This window comes from Hibiscus syriacus, unplaced genomic scaffold (genome assembly GCF_006381635.1).
Source record: "Hibiscus syriacus cultivar Baekdansim isolate YM2019G1 unplaced genomic scaffold, ASM638163v2 tig00110597_pilon, whole genome shotgun sequence".
NCBI lineage: Eukaryota > Viridiplantae > Streptophyta > Magnoliopsida > Malvales > Malvaceae > Hibiscus > Hibiscus syriacus.
Window position 1 is genome coordinate 6424027 of NW_024062795.1, and position 23602 is coordinate 6447628.

The 23602-nt window shown below is 34.0% G+C and overlaps 2 protein-coding genes and 1 pseudogene across 2 annotated transcripts; 1 reads left to right on the forward strand and 2 right to left on the reverse strand.

Annotated features, from left to right (window-relative positions):
- Positions 1 to 1375: 1375 nt before the first annotated feature.
- LOC120133970 lies at positions 1376 to 3416 on the forward strand (annotated as a pseudogene).
- Positions 3417 to 3625: 209 nt separating this feature from the next.
- Positions 3626 to 5007, reverse strand: LOC120134437 (remorin 4.1-like). Its single transcript, XM_039150871.1, has 3 exons — positions 4303 to 5007; positions 4155 to 4236; positions 3626 to 3967 (listed from the first exon to the last, which is right to left on the reverse strand). The coding sequence occupies exons 1-3, from the start codon at positions 4944 to 4946 to the stop codon at positions 3758 to 3760; spliced, it is 936 nt and encodes a 311-aa protein (XP_039006802.1). The 5' UTR covers positions 4947 to 5007; the 3' UTR covers positions 3626 to 3757.
- A 5115-nt stretch (positions 5008 to 10122) lies between these two features.
- Positions 10123 to 12252, reverse strand: LOC120133994 (uncharacterized membrane protein YuiD-like). Its single transcript, XM_039150477.1, has 5 exons — positions 12118 to 12252; positions 11371 to 11527; positions 11057 to 11107; positions 10774 to 10866; positions 10123 to 10486 (listed from the first exon to the last, which is right to left on the reverse strand). Exons 1-5 carry the CDS (start codon positions 12207 to 12209, stop codon positions 10412 to 10414), a joined length of 468 nt encoding a protein of 155 aa, XP_039006408.1. The 5' UTR covers positions 12210 to 12252; the 3' UTR covers positions 10123 to 10411.
- Between the last annotated feature and the right edge of the window lie 11350 nt (positions 12253 to 23602).

The following is a 23602-nucleotide window of genomic DNA, read 5'->3' on the forward strand; positions in this document are numbered from 1 at the left end:
CTTTAGTTCTTATTTTTTTTAATAAAAGCTCATATTTAGAGCGCTGCATTTTGTTGGCTAACTATTTTCATCTATAAGAATTTTTTACCTAAAATTAAATGTTATGAACCTAAATGATAAAAAAATCAAAATGATTTTTTAATCAAACGTTGAAGATATTTTTTTTCATTATGTTTTTTTCAAATAAATTGTTATTTTAAATTTTAAGTTATATATATATATATATATATTAAACTTTTTTATTTTTAAGTTCTTGAATCGTCATTAAATACAGTCTAAGTCTGATTGATCAAGTTAGATAGAGTGACCCGACACATAGAGATCAGTAGAGAATAACATAGTGGGAAAAAATTAGGGTAAACTACAAGTTTAATACCTAAGTTATCAGTTTTATTTCTTTTAGTACTTAAACTTTCATTTGTTTCAAAATCTTACTTAATATTTACTTTTTGTTTCGTTTTGTTACCTCACCGTTAAAAGCCCGATTTTGGTCACTCAAATTTAATTTTTTTAATTTAATTACTTAACTTTCAAATTACTCTAAATTTAATCACTCTAACTTTCAAATTTATTTTTTTATTTCATTTATATATTAATAAAATAATAAAAAAAAATGTAATGTCACAAAAATTATTAATAAAATAAATTAGAGTGATTAAAACATGAGCAATTTGAAAGTTGAGTAGTTAAATTGAAAATTTTTAAACTTTAATGACCAAAATAAGAGTGAGAAGATAATTAAGTGATGAATTATATAATTTACTCATAAAAATGCCTGGTACAACAGTTCATTGAGATTTTAACGACAAACTATTAAAACGAAACAAAACATAAAAACCAAGTATAATTTTGAAACAAATAAAAGTTTAGATAGTAAAATATAATAAAACTGATAGTTTAAGTATTGAATATATAGTTTACTAAAAAAATCCAAAACTGAAGACATTGAGGAGTCTGTCGGAGATGTAGAAATAACAGATAGTCAGAGACTCAGAGTCAGTGTGTGACGTTACGACATCCAGCTTTTAACAAAAATTAAAAGGCTAAACTATGTTATTAGTCCCTATATATGTGTGAGTAATGTATTTAGTTCCAATACTCTAATTTCATCACTTTGAATCACTATAATTTTCAATTTTTTGAAATATCATCCCTGACCCAAACTATCATTAAATTTGTTAGATCAAATTCCTCTATCCGATCTTACTACGCACAAGTTTTATAGATTAAATATATAAAGTTATGTATAATATAGGGACTAATTATAAAATTTTACCAGAACATTTGAAAGTCCAAAAACATCTTTACCGGCCACCTTTCTCCTCTTCATATACTCTTTCGGTTTGGTTTATTGGGTGTTCTTATAGTTTGATTTCATTACATATTATTTTCAGCAAGAAAAATGGCTGCTGTCGCTTTGGACGATGTTCCTTCCGTTGATATCATGACCGAACTACTTCGCCGTCTCAAGTGCTCCTCCAAGCCCGGCAAACTCCTCATTCTCATCGGTTCGTTTCTTGGTTTTCGTTTTTCTTTTTGTCCTCGCTTTACATTCACCTGGATTTGCAGTGTGTTTCTTATTCAATTTATGATTATTTGGACACTTTCATTTGTCTGCTTTAGATCTGGTATAATCACAGTTTGTTCAAAGTTGGAGCCATTTTTTTCTTTCATGTCCTTAAATTTTTTGTAAGGCTCTGAAGTTTACAAATTTGTATATAACTTCAATGCTTTACGATGTCTTCGACCGAATCTTTCGTAGAGTGATAAAGGATTTGTATCGAGTCTTTGGCTCTGGGGATTCGATCCGATATCGATCATTGTCTGTTCCTTTAATGAACTCCAGGACCCCTGGGATCTGGAAAGGGTACACAATCACCCATGATTAAGGATGAGTACTGCTTGTGCCATTTAGCCACTGGTGATATGCTAAGAGCTGCTGTTGCTGCCAAAACCCCTCTAGGTGTTAAGGCCAAAGAAGCTATGGATAAAGTAAATTCCTTTGTTTTCCCCCATAGGATATCGAGTTTCAAATTGTTGATTATTCGTCTAATTGCGAATGTTTAATATTGGGGTGAACTTGTCTATGATGATTTGGTGGTTGGGATTATTGATGAAGCCATGAAGAAACCCTCATGCCAAAAAGGTTTCATCTTGGATGGTTTCCCCAGGACTGTGGTTCAGGCACAGAAGGTGCTGTTTATTGGCTTTGAATATACTCTTTTGGTCTTTCATCTTTAACAATCTTTGGTTGTCTTTGATATACAGCTTGATGAGATGCTTCAGAAGTAGGGAACTAAGATCGACAAGGTGATGAACTTTGCAATCGATGATGTAGTATTGGAGGAGAGGATCACCAGTCGATGGATTCATCCTTCTAGTGGCCGAACCTACCACACGAAATTTTCACCTCCCAAAGTTCCCGGTGTCGATGATGTAGGTTTTCTTTTTCTTTTTTTTTCTTTTTTAAATGGTTATTGATACTGAATGAATCTGCAAGCTCTATTACATTAGAATGCATGGACTGATTGCTCAACTAACTGTGACGATCACCGATGTCCTTAGAACTCTTGTTTATGCCTCATACGGATCGATGCTAGGGAATTTACCTCCATCAATATCATGTTCGTATTGATTAAGATAATTTTCACTGCATATGTAAGAAGGGTATGCTGATTGTATGGTTGTTGTTTCGAGATATGATGATGCACTCTCAATGCTCTGCTTGTTCGTTTACTGCACTGGACCTATGAATCATTATCATAGATCTGCTCACTTTAAAATGTAAACATTCGTAATTTCACGTTCGATTGCGTGTCGGTTCGTACTTTGTGATGTATTTCTACTGCAAGAGTCTCAAGTTCCGGATTTTTCACCCTTTTATCTCGTGTTGTTCTAACTGTTTTCACTGAAGGTCACTGGGGAGCCTTTGATTCAAAGAAAAGATGACACCTCTGCAATTCATCGACCCCTCTAGTCGTTGCAATTCACCGAGTGATTAATAAATGGCCTTCGATCTCCCATTATTCAGTTTCATGTTTTCTGTTTCTTCATTTCGCACGGTGATCTTATAAACAAAGTCTGACCGGTTGGCTACGTGCAGCTGATCGATTACTACGACAGCAAAGGTATTCTTGCCAATCTTCCTGCAGAGAAACCCCCAAAAGAGGTCACTTCTGAGGTTCAAAAAGTCCTTTCTTCATAGGACTTGATCCTTCATCTCTTACTTTTCTCCAAAACTTTGTAAACCGTTTCGAATTAATCCGACACATTGTCGGAAAACCGGAGCTCACATGTCGAAAATAAGCATTTTGCTGGATTTGTGAGCCCAAGAGGGATTTTTGCTACAAAATAATGGTTTACTACAGATTTGGTAGTAACATTGAAGTGATTTTCTGATATATGGTCAATGGCCTTGTTTTCTCTTTTTCCCTTTTCATATGAAAGTGATTAATTTCAAGATTTAGAGTTTAAAGTTTAGGGTTTGTGAAAAAAGCGAACTGCAGCATTCTTCACTAAGAGCATAACACAATTTGCAGAACTGTACGTCTTACATGATTTTATGGAATGACACGCCGTGCCCGCAACATGACATAATAGAGTGCAGAAAATAATCATCATGACTGCAATTTTTTTTCTGCAGTAAATCACATCCATATAAATCCAAAGGTACATACATGCATGCATACATACATATGTAGGTAGAAGAAGGATTGAATGCAGATTTGGCATTGAACTTTGGGAATCTGCAGAGTTACTACCAGCAAAGGGAAGGCAACTTGAAGGAGAATGAAGAAGGAAAATGACCAGTTCTCCTTATGTAATCCGCCCTCTGTGAAGTCCTTATAGCTTTCTCGTTTAGCTTTGATTCTGCATTTGCAAGTTTCTCTTCAGCTACTCTCCTTGTGGCTGCTAGTTTGTTTGCGCACCTTTCTTTTGCCCGAGCTCTCAATCTCTCCGCTTTCACCTATAACCCCATAAAACACCATTTGTAAGAATGTTTTGGTAAATATTTCAAAGCCTATAGATATTCCTCAAGATTTGGGATTCGAATCTCGTGGATATAGTCGAATCCCTTGCGGCTACCGGGCGAAGTCTTTAGACAAAAGAAGTAATCTAGTGTGTCATATCCATGGATCTAGCTAATGGGCTACCTCTATTTTCTTCATTTCCAATTCAGCTTTCCTCTTTTCATGATTTTCCCATGCCTGTATCTTCACTTCTTCACGCTTATACCTACAAAGCAACAGCTTATCATATCAGCTAGTGCTTTATCAGAGAAGGAACACGTTAGCACATTACCTTGCCATATATTTGGCACGTTCAGCTTCATCCCAAGCCATAGCTCGAGATTCCAAACTACTCTGCTTACTAGCTTGACCTGATTCTTGTCCATCGAGTCTGTTCGAACCATTTCCCTCAGCAGCAACATTAATTCCCGAGGCAGCTCGATTTCCTTGTTGGCACCTGAGCGGGGTCGAAGATCCTGAAGAAATAGGACTCGTTGCAGTAGGAGTGGTGGCTCTTAACGGTGTTGTAGTTCTCGACGGCTCTTGGCTTGCAATAGGGGTCATCTCGGTCCCCATATCTCTCACGCATATCGATCGAACACCCGAAACCGAGTTCCAAATAGCCAAATTAAGACCAACCCTTTGTGTTTCATCCTCACTGCTCGGATAATTTTGTTCCTGTTGCGGGCAAGGAGCTATGAGCCTTGTATCATCGGCGTTTGAGTCCCGAGGCTTGGCTTTGGATTGCGCCTTTTTGTCTCGACTCCTCGACAGCCCCACTAGCCATTTCTGCGCATCGTCCCATTTCGAAGGCGTCGTCGGTTGCTTCCCCAAGGCGGGACGATGAAACTCAAAACTTATGGCACCGCCATTGCTGCTTGAAATTTCATTAGCTGGTCCGAGGCTATAGCAAGTTTTATCTTCAACGGATCTCATTTTTTCTAACACACATAAACCAAATCCCAAAGCAAAGTTGAGGTCTTAGCCTCAGATTTGAGAATCTTTGAGCCTGCTAAAGGCTCCAATGCGACAAGTACACAGAGAAAGCTTCAAGCTTATCTTTTACAAGCAACTAAACTAGAGAAAACACAAAAATGGAAAGACAGTAGTACACAAACAGGAATGCCTCTAAGATTTACTTTCATAGGAACATTAAAGCAAAGGGCCCATCCCCTTCACGTGTGGGATTTTATCCCATAAGCTTAACTAATCACCATGTTTAAAACACTAGAACTATCCATGGAAGCTTAATGATTTCACAGACTAAAAGAGGCAACTGGTTTTTTTTTTGGGTAGAAGAAACGTCATGTAACAGTGTAACAGAGAATTATGGGTTAAAAGCATGGATCTTTGTGACGCATTTGCCAGAGCTAAAGATGAAATTTTCAGAGTTTTCAGAGCTTCAGATCCATTGAACATTAAAATATAGTGAAAGACAAATGCTTTGCGTTGCTGGAAACTCGGACCAACCAAAGACCAAATGTAACTAGGACCGGCATGGGAACCGAATCCGACTCGATCGGTTATTTTTTTAAAAAAAAATAAAGTTCAGGTCGAATTGGATTAAATTCGAATTTAGAGAGAAAAATACTCAACTCAATCCAACATCAGAAAAACATATAATTTTATCTTTTTATATTTATGCATAATTATAATAATACCCTTCTATATATTATTTTTTCAATTAAATTTTTATTTTTATTAAATAAAAATAATATTTTTAATAAATATATTATTTTAAGCCGGGTCAAGTTCATATTCTATCTAAAAAATCGGGTCGGATTCAGGTCGAGTTGATGGTGTATAATTTTTTGGTCGGGTCGAATTCCAATGGAGGATGTATACTTTTTGAATCGGGCCAAATTGATCGAAAATCCGATCTGACCCGACCCATTTCCATTTCCATCCCTATTAATGGTGAAAATCATATATCTAATAAGGAGGACGATATTTTAGGGTAAAATACATCCCAGGTCACTTTATCATGATTTTGGTTATAAATAGGTCATTATTCACTAAAATTTACAATTTAATCAATTAAAATATCGTTACAAACATATCACTCTATTAAAAATGAAACGGAAGTCTAACCTGACTTGATAAAATACTAAATTTAATTATCAAAATTTATATATTCTATTAATTTGGTATTAATTTAAAAAAATTAATAAAAAAAGTAACCTATTTAAAAATTACTTCAATTTAATCATTTTTACGATATCATCAAACCACGTGAGACATCGAATGAAGGCAACAATTAGATAATTGCATTCTACTATAAAACAACAACAAGTTACTGATAAAAACTTTCTATCAATTGGGCTAGGGATATATGTAAGATTTTATGTTAGGGGAACGAACTTATAAAATTTTAGGAAGAGTGAAAATACATTATTAATAAAAAATAAAAATAAAACCTAAGATATATAAAAATTTGAAATTTTTAGGGGTGGTCGTCCCCACCCGTTCTTAATTATTGACCATGTGGTCAAAAATATTTATGTTATCTCACATCGTGTGAGTTCGAATTTTAGCATTGTCATAAAAATACAATATACCTCTATTTAATAAAAAAAAATAAGATTAGTATAAATATCAAATTGTATACCAAATAATCTAAGTAAAGAATACAAATGGTCCCCGACTACGAGGCATTACTTTATTAAGTTTTTCGACTATTAAAAGTTATAAAATAATCACTCGACTATTTATATGTTTCAAATTTGTTCTTTTTCGTTAAAAATCGACGCTCGTCTGAGCTAGACATTAACATGTTGATTAAGATATGATAAAATTATATTTTAATAATGTTTATTGACACTGTCATTGCTTTCATGCACTGGTTCCATGATATAATGTTTAAAGCATTGACTCGACGACAAAATAATGAATATTTGATCCTCAAAATACATCTCAAACAGTTATGAGATGAGATTTTATTATATTTTAGTCAACATATTAAAATCCAGCTCTGTGATTAGTTTGTAATAGATGAATAGTTTAGTAACTATTTTATAATTTTAAATAGTCAATCAACCATTTATATACTTTATCCATAATTTAATATTAAGATCGGGGAGAGGAGTGAGAGATGAAAATGTGGGAGTGTGTCGGGACAGGCGGGAAATAGAGGTTTCATAATGGGGCTGTTCTGAAATCATTCACGTGCCTGGAATGGCCCCTCGTCTGTGAGTTATTTAAATTAAAAATTGACTGTTGGCGTAAATGTCAGTTAAATTTTGGATAAAGTATACGAGGGGTCACTGAATTATATATAAAATAATTATTAAATTCATCAAATTATTATAAAACAGTCACTACAATGTTATAATAAGTGAAAATGGTTTGATAAAATTTATGACCATTTTGTAATTGTTTGATAAAATATAATGATCATTTTATGATAGTTTGATAAAATTTAATCATTGATTTATTTTGGTTTAATAAATTTAATTAGGGGTGAACAAAACTCGATTTGAAAAAATGAGACTTAAATTTTATAAATTTGAGTCGATTTGAATTTTTTTGTAAATAAATTTTGAATTATAAAATATGACAAGTCAACTCACTTAACTCAAATTATTTAACTTAATTCAACTCGACTTGATTGAATACCCACCCCTAGTTTCTCCTTCATTTTAAGTTTATTTTAACTAAATTTGAATCATATAGATCTCTTCCATTATAGATATCTATGTAACTTTAATTCTTATTTTAACAATATTTTTTCTTTCTTTTTCTAAATTAGTCACTCAACTTTATATTTTATTCAATTTAGTTTTTTTATTGTAATTTTTTACAAATTTTTATTCTCATCAATTCTTTGACTTATCTATGACTTCATCAATACTTTATTATCAAAATATTTCTTTTTCAAAAATTTATAAATATTTTTTATAATTTTATATGCATTTGATTTATTAAATAATATTGTAATGTGAAAAATGAATATGAAGAAATGTGTATGATTTTATATAGTTGGATAAAGTCATTAAATTGGAATCAATTTGTACCATAATTTTATAAATAATTATAATTAAATTTGAACAAAAACTCGAATAACTCATCAATTGATTAACTTGAAATTTTTGACTCAATTTGATTAAATACTCATCTCTAAATTTAATAATTATTTAATAATTTTTAAAAGTTAAATGATCAAAATAATCGTTTTAATAATATATAATGTACCTTATCCTACTTGAGTATTAGATTTTAAGATAAAGTACGCAAATGGTTTCCGGCTATATGATATTGTTTTGTTGAGTCATTTCACTATTAAAAGTTATAAATGTGTCTCTTAACTACATAGTATTCTTCTATTAAGTCCTTTGACTATTAAAAGTTACAAAATGATCAATTACCTGTTCATATATTCCAAATTGGTCATTTTTCATAAAAAAAAATTAATGATCGTCTAAGCTGAATGTTAACTTGTTGAATGGACATGATAAAATATGATCCCATAACTTTTTGAGCTGTATTTTATGAATAAACTCATCATTTACATTATGTCGTTGAACTAATACTTGAAAACAATGTGGTGCCAATAAACATCATTAAAATATGATTTTATCATATCTTAATCAACATGTTATCGTCCAATTCAGAGGACATCAATTTTTTAATGGAAAATGACGAGTTTGGAAAATATGAATAGTTGGTATAGTTTTCTATAGTTGGAGGACCATTTTGTAATTTTTAATAGTTAGAAAACTCAATAAAATAATACCCTATAGTCAAGGGATCATCCGTGTATTTTACCCTTTTTTTATTAGATCCGTACTACTAGCTTTAACTTGTCTTTTGGGGGGATATTTAATGCTTATAATGTATTTGGATTGTATTGGGTAGTGAAGAAATTAATGGTAGCAGTTGTATTCCTATCGAGAGAATTTAAGTTTGGATTTGAAATAGATAAGAAAGATATTAAAAAATACAAATTTCAAAAAAATATATTACAAAATTTTATTTACAAAAAGCTATAGATAAAAATAAGTCAAAATATAATGGAAGAAGTCAAAATCTGTCTTTCTTTTTTACTTATTCAACCGGATCTCAATTTTTTTTTTCAGTTTAGTATATATATGATAGAAGTAAATTTTTTAACATTATGATTCAAAGGTAGTATATGTATTTAATTTTAAAATTAGATAAATTTATGTATATTTATAGATTAAATTGTTTGAGTCTAGATTCACCTAAAAGAAATATATGATATTCCATTCAACCGAAAATTTTAATTTTTACAACCTTGCACTTTAGCTTAAAAAATAATATAAATTATAGTTATTTAAGTAATTAAATTATCAAAATATATTTACCTAATTGCCTCCATTCATTGTTTTTATAGGTGGCCATGATATAGTATTAGGCTCTCCTAACATGTTTAATTTTGATTTTATTCCAAACCCCCCCCCCCCCCACCATAGGGCTTAAGTTGTTCATTCAATTATTACAGTGCCATCGGAAGAGACAAAACACTTTAATATAACAATTTTCACTCATATTTTTAAAGCTTTTTTCGATATGTCGTCTATGATTTCAGGTTTAAATTCGTTCGAATAAATCAAATGATATTTAAGTAAATATACACGTGGAGTTCAAATTTTCATCATCAAACTATTTTTTATTTAATCGGCAACATTATAAAAAATAATCATTTTGGTTCTCCATTATTAAATAGTTAATAGAATTGCTTACATGTCTCATTTTTCGTTTGAATTAATCACTGATATCCGATCTGTTGACCGACTAATCCAAATCGGGTACTGCAAAGGCGAGGACGACCCTCCTAACCCAGTTTGCTCTATTCGCAAACGACATTTCTCATTTTTTAATTGACATAATAAAAATTTTATCCCCCAACATTACGTATGCCATTAAATTTGATCCTTGTTTTAAATATTTCAACAATTCAATCCCCAATATGAACAAATTATATTCGTTTAATCCTCAAAACACATTTGCATTTGAATTCAAACATATGTCAAACCACTAATTTTAATCTCATTGTATCTAATTTCACCATTTCAAATATACATACTCATCAAATATTCACACTCGAATCTGAATAACACAACACATATCCGACAGAAGTATCGCGCAGAAACAATCATTATATTTCATCATATTAAAGCAAGTCCCATGGTTCCATATACATGTATTGTACTAAAAATGAAGATGCTAATGGTTAAAGTGAATTGAAGGTAATCCCAAAACCCAAAGTTAACAGCATTTCATCATTAGGCATCTGATACTTAGAATTCAAATCTCAGAAATCTCCAATGAGGCCAAAAGATATTCAAATTGAGGTTCTTTTCGTGTAGCCAGTACAAGTTCAACCGTTCGAAGCTGTTCATTGAATGCTATCTATCTATGATCTACAACAAGCATCAACCTTACCTAGCAGCCGCCAGCATAATTAAATGACCGGTGGCTGCTGTAATAGCACCAAGCAATCCACCAGCAATAACCTGCAATTGAAATGGAATGTTAAAAGCATAACTCTTCCATATAAACAACTATCTATGATGACCTAGCAGTGTCTGACATTATCTGAAACGACGACAGAGATTGTTTCTCTTTAGGAACTCGGTTTTTAACTTCCGAAACTTTTAATCTAAAATGTCAATAACGGAAAAATATAAACTCAGATTGCTATAGCAATTAGTTGCAGTACATTAACTTGGACATTGTTCTTGAAAAACATAATTACTCGAGATAATATATTCTCGATCAATTAGCAAAAAGTTAAAGATACCTGGGGAGGAGTGTGACCGAGAAGTTCTCGTAACGGTCTGCTCTCAGCCAGAGGATGTTCAGCGGGTAATTCACAAACAATTTGGTTTAAGACCTGAAGAACACAAGGTTTTGGAACTGAATACATGAAAGATATCAAGTTGATACCAAGTGGTTAAGCATCTCAATGCCAATTTCCAAAACATCCAACTACTAGGAAACACTAGCAAGGGACATGGAGGAAAATTTTCTTTGGTGAAGACAAGGTATGGGATACTTAGAGCATAAAAGCAATGGAATCGAACCTGTGCCTGCCGGCCAGCATGTAATCTCACACCGGTTGCATCATACATTACCTGCAAATCAAATCCACCCTATCAAAACTCAATCCGCAATGTAGGCAATATCAATGACATTAGATGCATATTCACTGAATAAGCCATATAATACACTTTTCTCATGTATCACAAGTCGATATTAGGAGAAAACTCAGATTAGCACTAGCAGAAACAAAGAAAGCAAATAATTTGGAAATTGAAGTCCTCAGGCTTTTCAATTCTACATTATCCTACGTACATACATATATGTAATCTTTAAAATAAGAAACAAGAGATCATACAATGGTTGCTAAAATCAATGCAGTTGCAAATATTGCTCCTCCAAAGCCTTCTTGGACCCCGACCGCGGCAGCGAGAGCAATAACTGTAGCAGAATGTGATGAAGGCATCCCACCAGATGCTAAAAGTTGCTTGAAATCACATCTTCTTTCCTTATACCTGCAAATCTAGGAAAACCTTAAGACCCTCAGGAGAAAACTAATTACAAAGTAGCAAATACCCATATATGATTTTTTTTCTATAAGCTTGTCAAGTATCTAAGCTTTTCTCATCAAATTATCCGGTTTGAGTACCCAAAATGGTTGCTTGAACCAAAATTGTCTTCACATTCCTAACGAACAGCTAGAAATTGGATTATGAAAAAGAGTAAAAAAAAGAAAGCTCGAAATGCTCATGATCACAGAATAGGCACAGAACCAAGGCAACAATTGACCAGAAATACATTTCAAAGACAACCCAAGGATTCAAGAAAATACATGTGATGTTATTTAGAATTTATTCCCAAACCAGATCATATCAATTATCATCACGACTACAGATCTTCAACTCAAAACAGATGTAAAGGCTACATCATTTCATTAATAATGCAAAACAGCAATTACCCATTTCAAAACTCGCAGCGAGAAGTCCATTGAAAGACAAAAAACCAAAAACAATGCCCAAATCTTGCAACATGAAAAGAAAAAGAAATACGGCAAGAACAAACAGAGATTTTAAGATTCATTGAAAAGACAGAGAGAAAGAGATACCAGGAGGTGAAGAACTTGATGGATTGGGCAATAGCGAAGGCAAGAAACGCAGAGATGAGAGGGTAGTTCGTGAAGAAGGAGGAAGAAGACATTGGTGAAAGACAATAATAAGAATGTGTGTGCGTCTGTGGGGGATACTCTGAATCAAAGCCACTGATGTAGTTGTAATTCCGTACTTGTTTAGAAGACGAGAACAAGAAAGCAAAGAAAGAGTAGGTCCTTGTTGTGATGAAGAAGAAGAGCAGATTAGGTGGCGAAGTTCAATGAATTGAATTCCTTCCTGGAAGCAGAAAAAGAGAAACAGAAGTACCAAGTAAATGCTTTGCTTTGCGTTGCTTGTTTATTATATAATGAAGTATGTTGGTTCCCAGTGTTTAACGTTATGATATTTTTATTAATGATATTAAATTTTATGATATAATATTAATAATAAAAAATGTATTATAAAAGTTTTTTTTTGAAAAAAATATTTTTAAAATTATGAAAATAATAAAATATTTAAAATAAAAACAAAATTATATTTAAAAATAATTGACTAATCTTACTCATTTTTCTCTAATCAAGTGCTCATAATTTCATTTATTTTTTTAGTATAAAATCACGATTTTTTTTATCATTTTTATTTTGTTATACTTAATTTGAATAATTTTTTAAAATTGTTTAAATAAATATGTATATTTAATATTAAAATTAATATTTCAATTGACATGATATCATTGGATTTTACTTTAAATTCCTATTTATATTTTATAAAAACGAAATTTTAAATATTTATCTAATTTTTAATATATTTAGTATAAAATTATTATTTTATCTAATTTTTAACCATTTATAAAATGATATCATCATTTATAAATAAGTTATTATTAAAATTTGATCGATTTAATTATTTATCTGAAAATATTTCTTGATATAAGAATTACTTTGGCTAAAAAAATTAAAAGAGGTTTGATTTTTTGAAAAAAACAAAAATTAAAAGATATTTTTTTATTTTTTTAAGAATAATATATTTAGCTTTTTTATATTAAATATTCATATATAATTATTAGGGGAAACTTTTTTAATAATGTGAATGAAAAAAATCGTAAAATAACGTGATTTTAAAATTATTTATTCGAATAGAATATTTACTACAATATTGATGAGAGACCCACGGTGTTTTTTCCGAAAAATCATCTTTTTAATTTAATATTCATGATCAGACATCAGTTAGACTATATTTCCCGATCGAACGTATTTTGCAGTAAGGCGCACCCCCTGCACCGCGCTATACATTGATTTGGCACCACGTGGGGTAAGGCGACCCCCTGAGGCGTGCCTTATGCTGACATGGATGCACGAGTGTATGGCGCGGGGCAGGGGCCGCGCCTTACGCCACGTAAGATATAGCGCGGGACAAGGGTCACACTATTCAATTATCTCAATTATCAAACATGCATCATGAAAGGCGCAGTGCAAGGACCGCGCCTTGCATTATTTTCCCAAACTTCTCGGCTTTAAGACATCCTCTCTCAACTATAAATAGTCGTCTCCCGTAAACTCTCTCACCAACAATCCTTTGAATAAGTAAATAACATCCGACAATCATCTTATATTTAATTCAGAAGTTTGCTCGATCTTTCGATATAAGGTAATTTTGTTATAATATTTATTTTATAGTTATATATGATTATTTAAAAAAATATTATACTAATTGTTTTCAATTAATGTATGTGTTTGTAGAATTAGAAAGTAGGAGCATACGTCGAAATATTTTTGCGGTGCAGGTAATAATATAAAATTATATTATTTAAATTATTTACGTTTATGTGTAAAAAATTTATTCTGTTATATTTTTGGTCATATATTATTTATTTAATCATGTTTATTTCAGTTGTTTATTATGATGGAGAAATTCGAGAAGATGAAACCGGTGTTGTATTCGTATCAAACGAGCGTGTTAAAATATCATTCAAGAGAAACATAACTCTTGAGAAGCTGATAACGAAGATTTCGAGGAAGGTTCATGTTGGAAGTAGTAGAAGAATCTCATCGTTGCAGTACAGATTTCCAACATCATTGTTGCCATTAATTTACACAGCGTTCGAACTATCGAACAATGATGAAGTTGAAATGATGGCTGATTCTCAAAGTAATTATTCAGACGACGATATTGAGATGTATGCAAAGTTTGTTCAAGTGCGTGCTGTTCGGGGTCAGCCATTAAGCTCACACTATGGGCTGGCTGAACAAGTTGATCAAGTTGACAGCCCGACTACAGTAATGTGTAATGATTTTAATGCCATAATGGGAAATCCACATCATGGTGCCGGCACATAAAATTCAATGGGGAGACATTCATCTGCAACTCCTTACGATATGTATCGAGGTGGGTCCACGAACAATCCGTATGGCAACATCGTGTCCATTCCGAGGGAAAGACATTCGTCTGCAAATTTCTTTGACCTTAATATGGAGATGCCATCGACGCAACAATCTGTGCAGTTTCCATTTGACACGATGGCTTCAAGCTCTAGGGGGACGCATTCGACTGCGAGCTTTTTCGATCTCAATCCAGATATGCCTTCTAGTTCAAGGGGAAGGCGTGCAGTAGTAGGTTATTCGACCTAAATGTGGAGAGCATGGAGGAACCATCATCTCCACCAGAAGAACCGCTTCGTGAGCCTGGTGCGGATAGTGCTGAGACTGGACTATTCATTCACCTAGAATCACCACAATTCAACTCCGATAGTGATGATGATGTAGATGAAGTTCCAACAAATGTGGCACAAACTGACCCTCCAACACACATGTATGAAACTGATTATGATGCAATGTATGGGCCAAAATTTGCGGATATGCCTCATCTCGGTGACTATGGATATTTCTCATCAATAAATAATGGTGAGTTATCTTTAGGCATGGAGTTTTCAAGCAAGGAAGAAACGATGATGACTATAAAAAATTACAATATCCGTAATTATGTTCAGTCCAGAGTCGACCGCTCCACGACCGAAAAATATGTATGCTACTGTGCCCGACGCGAAAACGGATGCAGTTGGATGGTTCGTGTATCGAAGAGGAAAAGGAAAAACAACAGATGGGAACTAACAATATATAACAGTCCTCACACATGTTGTGCTGGAAGGGTCAACCAAGATCATCCCAACTTGGACTCTGAAGTGATATGTCAAGCCATCATGCCCATGATAAAAGCAAGCTCTCATATAGCTGTTGATGTGTTGATTTCAGCTATACAATCGCAGTATGGGTACAATGTCTCCTATAAAAAAAGCTTGGTTGGCAAAACAAAATGCCATTGTAAAACTTCATGGCGAATGGGATGCATCTTACAATGAACTTCCAGGCTGGTTTAGGCTGGTGTGGAGGTTGAATCCTGGGACAATTGTAGACTTCGAAACCTCCTATGCATACCATAATGATCGAGTTCTCTGCGATCGATGCCAATTCTACCGGGTTTTTTGGACTTACCCACAGTGCGTTAATGTTGTCAAATACTGCAAGCCTGTGGTCTAGATCGACAGGACTTTCTTGTATGGAAAATACAAGCAAGTTTTATTATTGGCAGTTGTCTAAGATAACAATCACAACATTCTTCCAGTTGCTTTTGCTCTTGTCGAAGAAGAAGATACAGTTTCTTGGGATTTTTTCCTCTGAAATTTACGTGCACGTGTTATCACGAGGGAAAACATCTGTGTCATTTCAGATCGCGGAGTTGGGATCAAAGCAGCAATGAAGTCTTTGGGTCCAATGTGACAACCACCCTTTTTCCAACATAGGTATTGTCTCCGACACATTGCTGCGAACTATCATGGAAGGTACAAGAAGAATGATGAGCGTTAATTAATTGTGCGCATTGTAAGTGAAACTGATGTAGTTTGTGTAACACCCCAACCCGTACCCGACCCGAATACGTGTCTGAGGTATCACATTGACTTTTCAAACCTTGACACTTAAAGAAAACCCCCGGGGAATTTAAAACTTTTTTTAAAACAAAATATTTTAATTTACATAAAAGAGACCACAAAATACAAACTCAATCAGAGTGCTCATAATTAACGACTTATTACATGCCAACACTTTATACACAACAAAATACATACTTTGTCGATTACTTCTGATCTGATCTTCTAGTAATAATACTGTCCTTGCCACTTCTATTCTTGCTCTTCACGTTTCTTGGTACCTACGTGTAAATCACTTACACGCTAAGTCATAGACTTAGTGAGGCAATAAATAAACATGTAACAGTAGATTCATGAATATGCATTCTTACCATTTGAACATGATATTTCAATATGCATGTATATATTTCGTATGACATATATAATCAAGTCATACACACATGAAACATGCCTTTTTGCATCACTTCCACTTTAATTTATATTTCAATTGCTGTTGTTATTGCCCATGTATATTATTGAGAATAGAGGTATGTGAGTACATTGAGGTTGTGCACCAATGCTGTCACCACAGCTCATATAAATTCCCTCATGGGGTACCGAACATTTGTTCAGTATTCGTCCCGAAGGACTGCTATATATGTCCCGTAGGACCACTACGTCCCGAAGGACTACAATACCCTCGACTCTTGGCATGCCAACTATACCTATAACTCTCGTATCATATACTATGGGCATTTACGATGAATACTTTTCTCATCACTTTTTCTTTCTTTTCTGTCACATACCACATGTATGTGTAACCATGTATTTCATATCATATCACATGTATCACGTATTGCATATTCATATATCATTTCATTTATTCACATAACTTATCTCATTTCACATTGATCATGTCTCATAGCATATATCACATATTCATATAATCATGTATATCATATCATATATCTTATGTTTTATGCTCTTATGTCTATGCATATCATATAACATATATAATATCCTATACCCATTTCATGTATTCATGCACATATAAGAATCACAAATCAAATAACATTTTAAGAGTCACTTCTTACCATAGTAACTCCATCACTAGCTCATCGCAAGCCAATGTTCAATAATATAAGTACAATTAAAATTGCACTCACCTTAGCCTTGTTTGATTTGAATCAATTCTAATCCTTTGATTATTCCAGAACTTGTTTAGGCTCAATATCTACATAAATATATAATTTCAAAACAACTATCAGAAGCCTAAACTTTAAACTTGATGTTAATAACTTAAACTGGTTTAATGAATCAAATTCCATTTTTTCATTTAGGGGGAATCGATACCCCCCATGGGGAATATGTTCCCCCTGCACATACTGGAATTTTCGTCCAACAGGGGGAATCGATTCCCATTCATAGGGTATCGGTTCCCTCTACCCATAAATTATATTTTAACCCTGAAAATCATCAATTCTTCACTTAATTCTTCTATTTTAAACCCCAATCATGTCATTAAACTCAACTACCATTACTTAAACCAACTTATATCCATGAAAATCATCTATAACTTCAAAATCCTATCCTTCATATGTAATTCAAGAATCATACTCAATTTTCCATGTTATCCAAACTTAATTCCAACACTTCTATCTTCTTATTCTCATAGATGACAAGTCAAATTCAACTTATCAACTCTATTCCATGATTTCATATAAAAACTAGTTTTCTTAAATCTCTTATAACTTCTTCATCTTTTGATTATAAGACAACTTAAGCTTTCTTTAAGCTTAGTTATCATCTAATGATCAAAAACTAATCTTCAATTTCACAAATAACCAACAAATAGAAAACTCACCTTATGCTCTGCACGTTGGAGAAGAAGAAGGTAAGAAGAAGAAGAGTTTTCTAAATACTCTCCCCCAACGTTAATCTCTTCATAAAGAGATAAAAAATATCTTTCATGTTAAATGACCATTTTGCCCCTTAATTCCTTTGATAATTACTAATTATTTTCAGGAAATATTTCCGAACAAATCATTACACTATTCAAATATCTTACTTTAATCAACACATTCTGAAGTTTTACAATTTAGTCACTAACCCGTATTTTGGGATGTTACAAATCTCTCCCCTTAAGAAAATTCGTCCTCGAATTTTCATTGTACAAAGATATAGGGATATCGAATCTTCATGTCCTCTTCACGTTCCCACGTCGCTTCTTCAACCTTGTGATTTCTCCACAACACTTTGACTAATTGAATAGTCTTGTTCCTTAATTGCTTGACTTTGTGAGCCAATATTTGAACAAGTTCTTCCTCATAAGTCAAATCTGATTGAACTTCGATCTCTTCGGTAGTCACAATATGAGATTGATCAGATCGATATTTCCTAAGCATGGAGACAGACATTATGGATTTTCTCCATTTCAGGTGGCAAAGCCAATTGATATGCCACTGGTCCTACTCTCTTAACGATTTCATATGGTCCAATAAACAGGGGACTCAATTTTCCTTTACGTCCAAATCTCAATACTTTCTTCCATGGAGACACTTTCAAGAACACTTTATCTCCGATTTGAAACTCAATTTCTTTCCTTTTTAAATCAACATATGATTTCTGTCTATCAGTTGCAGCTTTCAGATTATTCTGAATGACTTGAACTTTCTCTTTCGTATCATGAATCAACTCAGGACCAATAACTTCTCGATCCTTAAGTTCATACCAGTTCAAGGGTGTACGACATCTTCTTCCATATAAAGCTTCATATGGAGCCATTTTGATGCTTGACTGATAACTATTGTTATACGCAAATTTAGCAAGTGGCAAATATTTTTCCCACGATCCTTTAAATTCGATAACACAAGCTCTTAACATATCCTCCAAAATTTTGATAGTTCGTTCAGACTGACCATCTGTCTGAGGATGAAACGCTATGCTAAAATTCAGTCTTGTGCCTAATGATCCATGTAAAGACTTCCAAAATCGTGAAGTGAATCTAGGATCCCAATCAGAAACTATGGAAACAGGTACACCATGTAACCGTATAATCTCTCTGATATACAACTCAGCATATTTATCCATAGAGAAATCAGTTCGTACCGGAATAAAATGAGTTGACTTAGTCAACCTGTCTACAATCACCCATATTGAATCTCTTTTGTTCGGAGTTAAAGGCAACCCCGTCACAAAATCCATTGTTACATTCTCCCATTTCCATTGAGGAATTGAAATTGGTTGTAACAGTCCCGATGGAACCTGATGCTCAGCTTTGATTTGTTGACAAGTCAAACACTTAGATACAAATTTCGTAATACCTCTTTTCATTCCAGGCCACCAGTATTGACTCCTGAGATCCATATACATTTTGTTTCCTCCTGGGTGCATCGTCAATGGACTATAGTGAGCTTTCATTAACAATTCATTCTTTAATTCATTATCATATGGAATCACTAGCCTCCCTTGATAATATAGGTTCCCATTAGTTTTCCTCTCATAATCTGTACATTCTTCATTCTTTATTTGCTGCAACTTCTTTGAACACTTTCATCTTTAGCTTGCAATTATTTAATTTGATCTAACCATGATGGTTTGATAGTTAATTCCGCACAAATTGCACCATATCCGCCTAATGATAGTTTAGCATCCATAGCTCGTAAGGCTGCAAACGTCTTTCGGCTTAAGGCATCCGCTACCACATTTGCCTTTCCGGGATGAAAATCAATCACAACATCATAATCCTTGAGAAATTCCACTCATCTTCTGTCTTAAATTTAACTCTTTCTGAGTCATCAAGTACTTTAAACTTTTGTGATCCGTATACAAGTAGCATTTTTCACCATACAAGAATGACGCCAGATCTTTAAAGCGAACACTATTACAACCATCTCCAGATCGTGTGTCGGATAATTTTTCTCATACGGTTTTAATTGTCTCGAAGCATAGGCCACCACCTTGCTTTCTTGCATTAATACACATCCCAAGCCATTATGAGACGCATCACTATACACTACAAAGTCCTTGCCAGACTCAGGTTGGACTAACACTGGAGCTTCTGTCAAAATCTTCTTTAACTTTTCAAAACTCTCTTGACATTCTTGAGTCCAAACAAATTTTACTTCCTTTTTCAACAGTTTAGTTAGGGGTAATGCTATGATCGAAAAGTTTTTAACGAACCTTCGATAATAACCAGCTAACCCCAGAAAACTTCGAACTTCTGTCACATTGTTTGGAACTTCCCACTCCAGAATAGCTTTAATCTTTTGAGGATTCACTCGAACTCCTTATGCAGAAATTACATGTCCAAGAAATGTCACTTTATTCAACCAGAATTCACATTTAGAGAATTTAGCATAAAGCTTCTTGTTTCGTAAATTCTGCAAGATAATCCTCAAATGAGAACTATGCTCTTCCTCTGACTTTGAATATATTAAAATATCATCAATGAAAACCACCACAAACTGATCCAAATAGGGTTAAAAAATTCTGTTCATTAGATCCATGAAAGCAGCTGGTGCATTCGTAACTCCAAACGACATTACGATAAACTCATAGTGACCATATCTTGTTCTAAACGCCGTCTTTGGAACATCTTTCTCTTGAATCTTTAATTGATGATAATCCGAACGTAAATTAATTTTTGAGAACACTGAAGCTCCCTTTAATTGATCAAATAAATTGTCAATTCAGGGAAGTGGATACTTGTTCTTGATGGTCACTTTATTGAGTTGTCTATAGTCAATGCAGAGACGCATTGAACCGTCATTCTTCTTAACAAATAAAACTGAAGCTCCCCAATGTGATACACTCGGTCTAATAAAACCTTTGTCCAGCAATTCTTGTAATTGAATCTTTAATTCTTGCAACTCTTTTGGAGCCATTCTGTATGGTACCATTGCAATGGGCGTTGTTCCTGGCATTATCTCAATCTAAAATTCTACCTCTCTGTCTGGAGGTAAACCTGGCAATTGTGCAGGAAATACATCAGAGAACTCTCTAACGATAGGGATTTCTTCAATCTCTTTGTCTTTGGCTCTTCTATCCAACACACTAGCAATGAATCTTGACATCCTTGTAACAATAACTTCTTTGCCGTCATCACTGAGATCACATTTGCCAATGGATTCCACCTTTCACTAAACACCACGATTTCTATCTCTTCTGGACTTCTCAACGTTACTCTTTTCAGTCTACAGTCGACATTAGCATAATAACGATATAACCAATTCATTCCCAGTATCACTTCAAATTCTTCAAAAGGTAATTCCATCAGATTAGCAGTGAATTCAATTCCCTGAATTTGTATGAGACACCCTCGACTCACCATATTTACCCGAGCACTGTGTCCTAATGGATTCGTCACTATCACCTCATTGTTAGTAGTTTCTAATTGAATGTTCAATTCTCTCATTAACTTACTAGTAATGTATGAATATGTAGAACCCGTATCAATCAATACCATAACCCGTTTATCAAACAACAGAAAGGTACCTGTTATAATCTCCGGGTCATCCCGATCCTCATTGGTCCTGAGATTATACACTCGAGCAGTGGAACGTATCTCTTGTTGATCAGATGACTCTGACTGATTTCTTCTTCTGCCTCTACCTCTTCTCATTTGGCATGTAGAAATAGACCTCTCTAGCTGTACAGATTCATCGACTACTCTAGGACAATCCCGAACAAAATGTTCGGTCTCCCCACATCTAAAGCAAGCTCCAGAAATCCTTCTACATATCCTAGAATGATTCTTTCCACAATGTTGGCATTGTCTGTCTTGACTCTGGTTAAATCTCCCAGCTCCAGATCCTGCTGATTAAGTTTGTCTGCCTCTCATCGGATTTGATCCTCTAGCTGAGGATACCACTAACTTCGACCTAGCTTGAGGTCGAGAACCAGCATCTCTGTCTCTTTTTGACAGTGCAGAACTCGAAGAAGTACTCATTCTCTTGACTGTTTGAGTCCTTGAATTTTCAAATCTCTCATTCTGAGCTCTTTCCAAAGCTTTGGCACGATTGACTACCTCTTGAAATGAGGATAGATTCAATACAATCAACATCTCCTTCAACCGAGGACGTAACCCCTCTACGAACCACTCACAAGCATCATTCTCAGTAGAAACAAGCTCGGCAGCAAAGGGACTCAACTTATTGAATTCACACTTGTACTCATATTCAGTGTGATTCTATTGCTTCATATTCATGAACTCTTACTTCATTTGACGAATAAATTGATCTCCGATGTACTTATGTTTGAATTCTTCTAAAAACAATGACCAAGTTACTTGGGCATTAGTCATCCTCAATGTAACATTAATCCACCAGATCCTTGCTTGTCATCTCAATAAGGAAATTACTCCATCTAGCTTCTCAGCATCGGAACAATGAAGTCCCATAAGCATGACCTTCACGTCATTAAGCCAAAGGTCCGCAGTAACAAGACCTTTATCGGCTTCCCCTCTAAAATCTGGAGCTCCTAATCCCTTTAACTCTTTCACAACATTCATTTTTTGGAGTTGAAGTAACAGGAGGTTGAAAACACGTCAATATCGCGTCTAAAGTTCTAAAGAATACATCTTGATCATTCACATGCACTCCAGAGGGTGTCTGTTCTTCACTCTGCCTGGCCAGGGCAGGTGAATTACTGCTTTCAGCGGGTATATCATCTCCCACTTCATTTCTAGAACTATCTTGTCCGGACATCTATAAAAATACAATCATATAGTTCTATTAGCACAACAGTATACTTACTATTCCATCATATCAGAAGTTTTCACTATTTTGTTGGCATGTATACCTTATAAAACACTCAAGACTCCGGTTTATGCCGAGAATCGACTAAACCTTAGCTCTGATGCCATTAACTGTAACACCCCAACCCGTTCCCGACCCGAATACAAGTCTGAGGTGTCACATTGACTTTTCAAACCTTGACACTTAAAGAAAAACCCCGGGGAATTTAAATTTTTTTTTTTAAAACAAAATACTTTAATTTACATAAAAGAGACCACAAAATACAAACTCGATCAGAATGCTCATAATTAACGACTTATTACATGCCAACACTCTATACACAACAAAATACATACTTTGTCGATTACTTCTGATCTGATTTTCTAGTAATAATACTGTCATTGCCACTTCTATTCTTGCTCTTCACGTTTCTTGGTACCTACGTGTAAATCACTTACACGCTAAGTCATAGACTTAGTGAGGTAATAAATAAACATGTAACAGTAGATTCATGAATATGCATTCTTACCATTTGATCATGATATTTCAATATGCATGTATATATTTCGTATGACATATATAATCAAGTCATGCACACATGAAACTTACTTTTTTGCATCACTTCCACTTTAATTTATATTTCAATTGCTGTTGTTATTGCCCATGTATATTATTGAGAATAGAGGTATGTGAGTACATTGAGGTTGTGCACCAATGCTGTCACCACAGCTCGTATAAATTCCCTCATGGGGCACCGAACATTTGTTCAGTATTCGTCCCGAAGGACTGCTATATATGTCCCGTAGGACCACTACGTCCCGAAGGACTACAATACCCTTGACTCTTGGCATGCCAACTATACCT

What these genes read in the sequence shown, in the direction of transcription:
- LOC120133994 (XM_039150477.1), bottom strand. Translation starts at nt 12,209, where the DNA reads ATGTCTTCTTCCTCCTTCTTCACGAACTACCCTCTCATCTCTGCGTTT. An exon ending in ATGCTGGCCGGCAGGCACAG is followed by an intron (nt 10,867 to 11,056) that starts GTTCGATTCCAT and finishes TGTGTTCTTCAG; the next exon opens with GTCTTAAACCAAATTGTTTG. An exon ending in TCGGTCACACTCCTCCCCAG is followed by an intron (nt 10,487 to 10,773) that starts GTATCTTTAACT and finishes TTTCAATTGCAG; the next exon opens with GTTATTGCTGGTGGATTGCT.
- LOC120134437 (XM_039150871.1), bottom strand. Translation starts at nt 4,946, where the DNA reads ATGAGATCCGTTGAAGATAAAACTTGCTATAGCCTCGGACCAGCTAAT. An exon ending in CGTGCCAAATATATGGCAAG is followed by an intron (nt 4,237 to 4,302) that starts GTAATGTGCTAA and finishes GTTGCTTTGTAG; the next exon opens with GTATAAGCGTGAAGAAGTGA. An exon ending in TGGAAATGAAGAAAATAGAG is followed by an intron (nt 3,968 to 4,154) that starts GTAGCCCATTAG and finishes ATGGGGTTATAG; the next exon opens with GTGAAAGCGGAGAGATTGAG.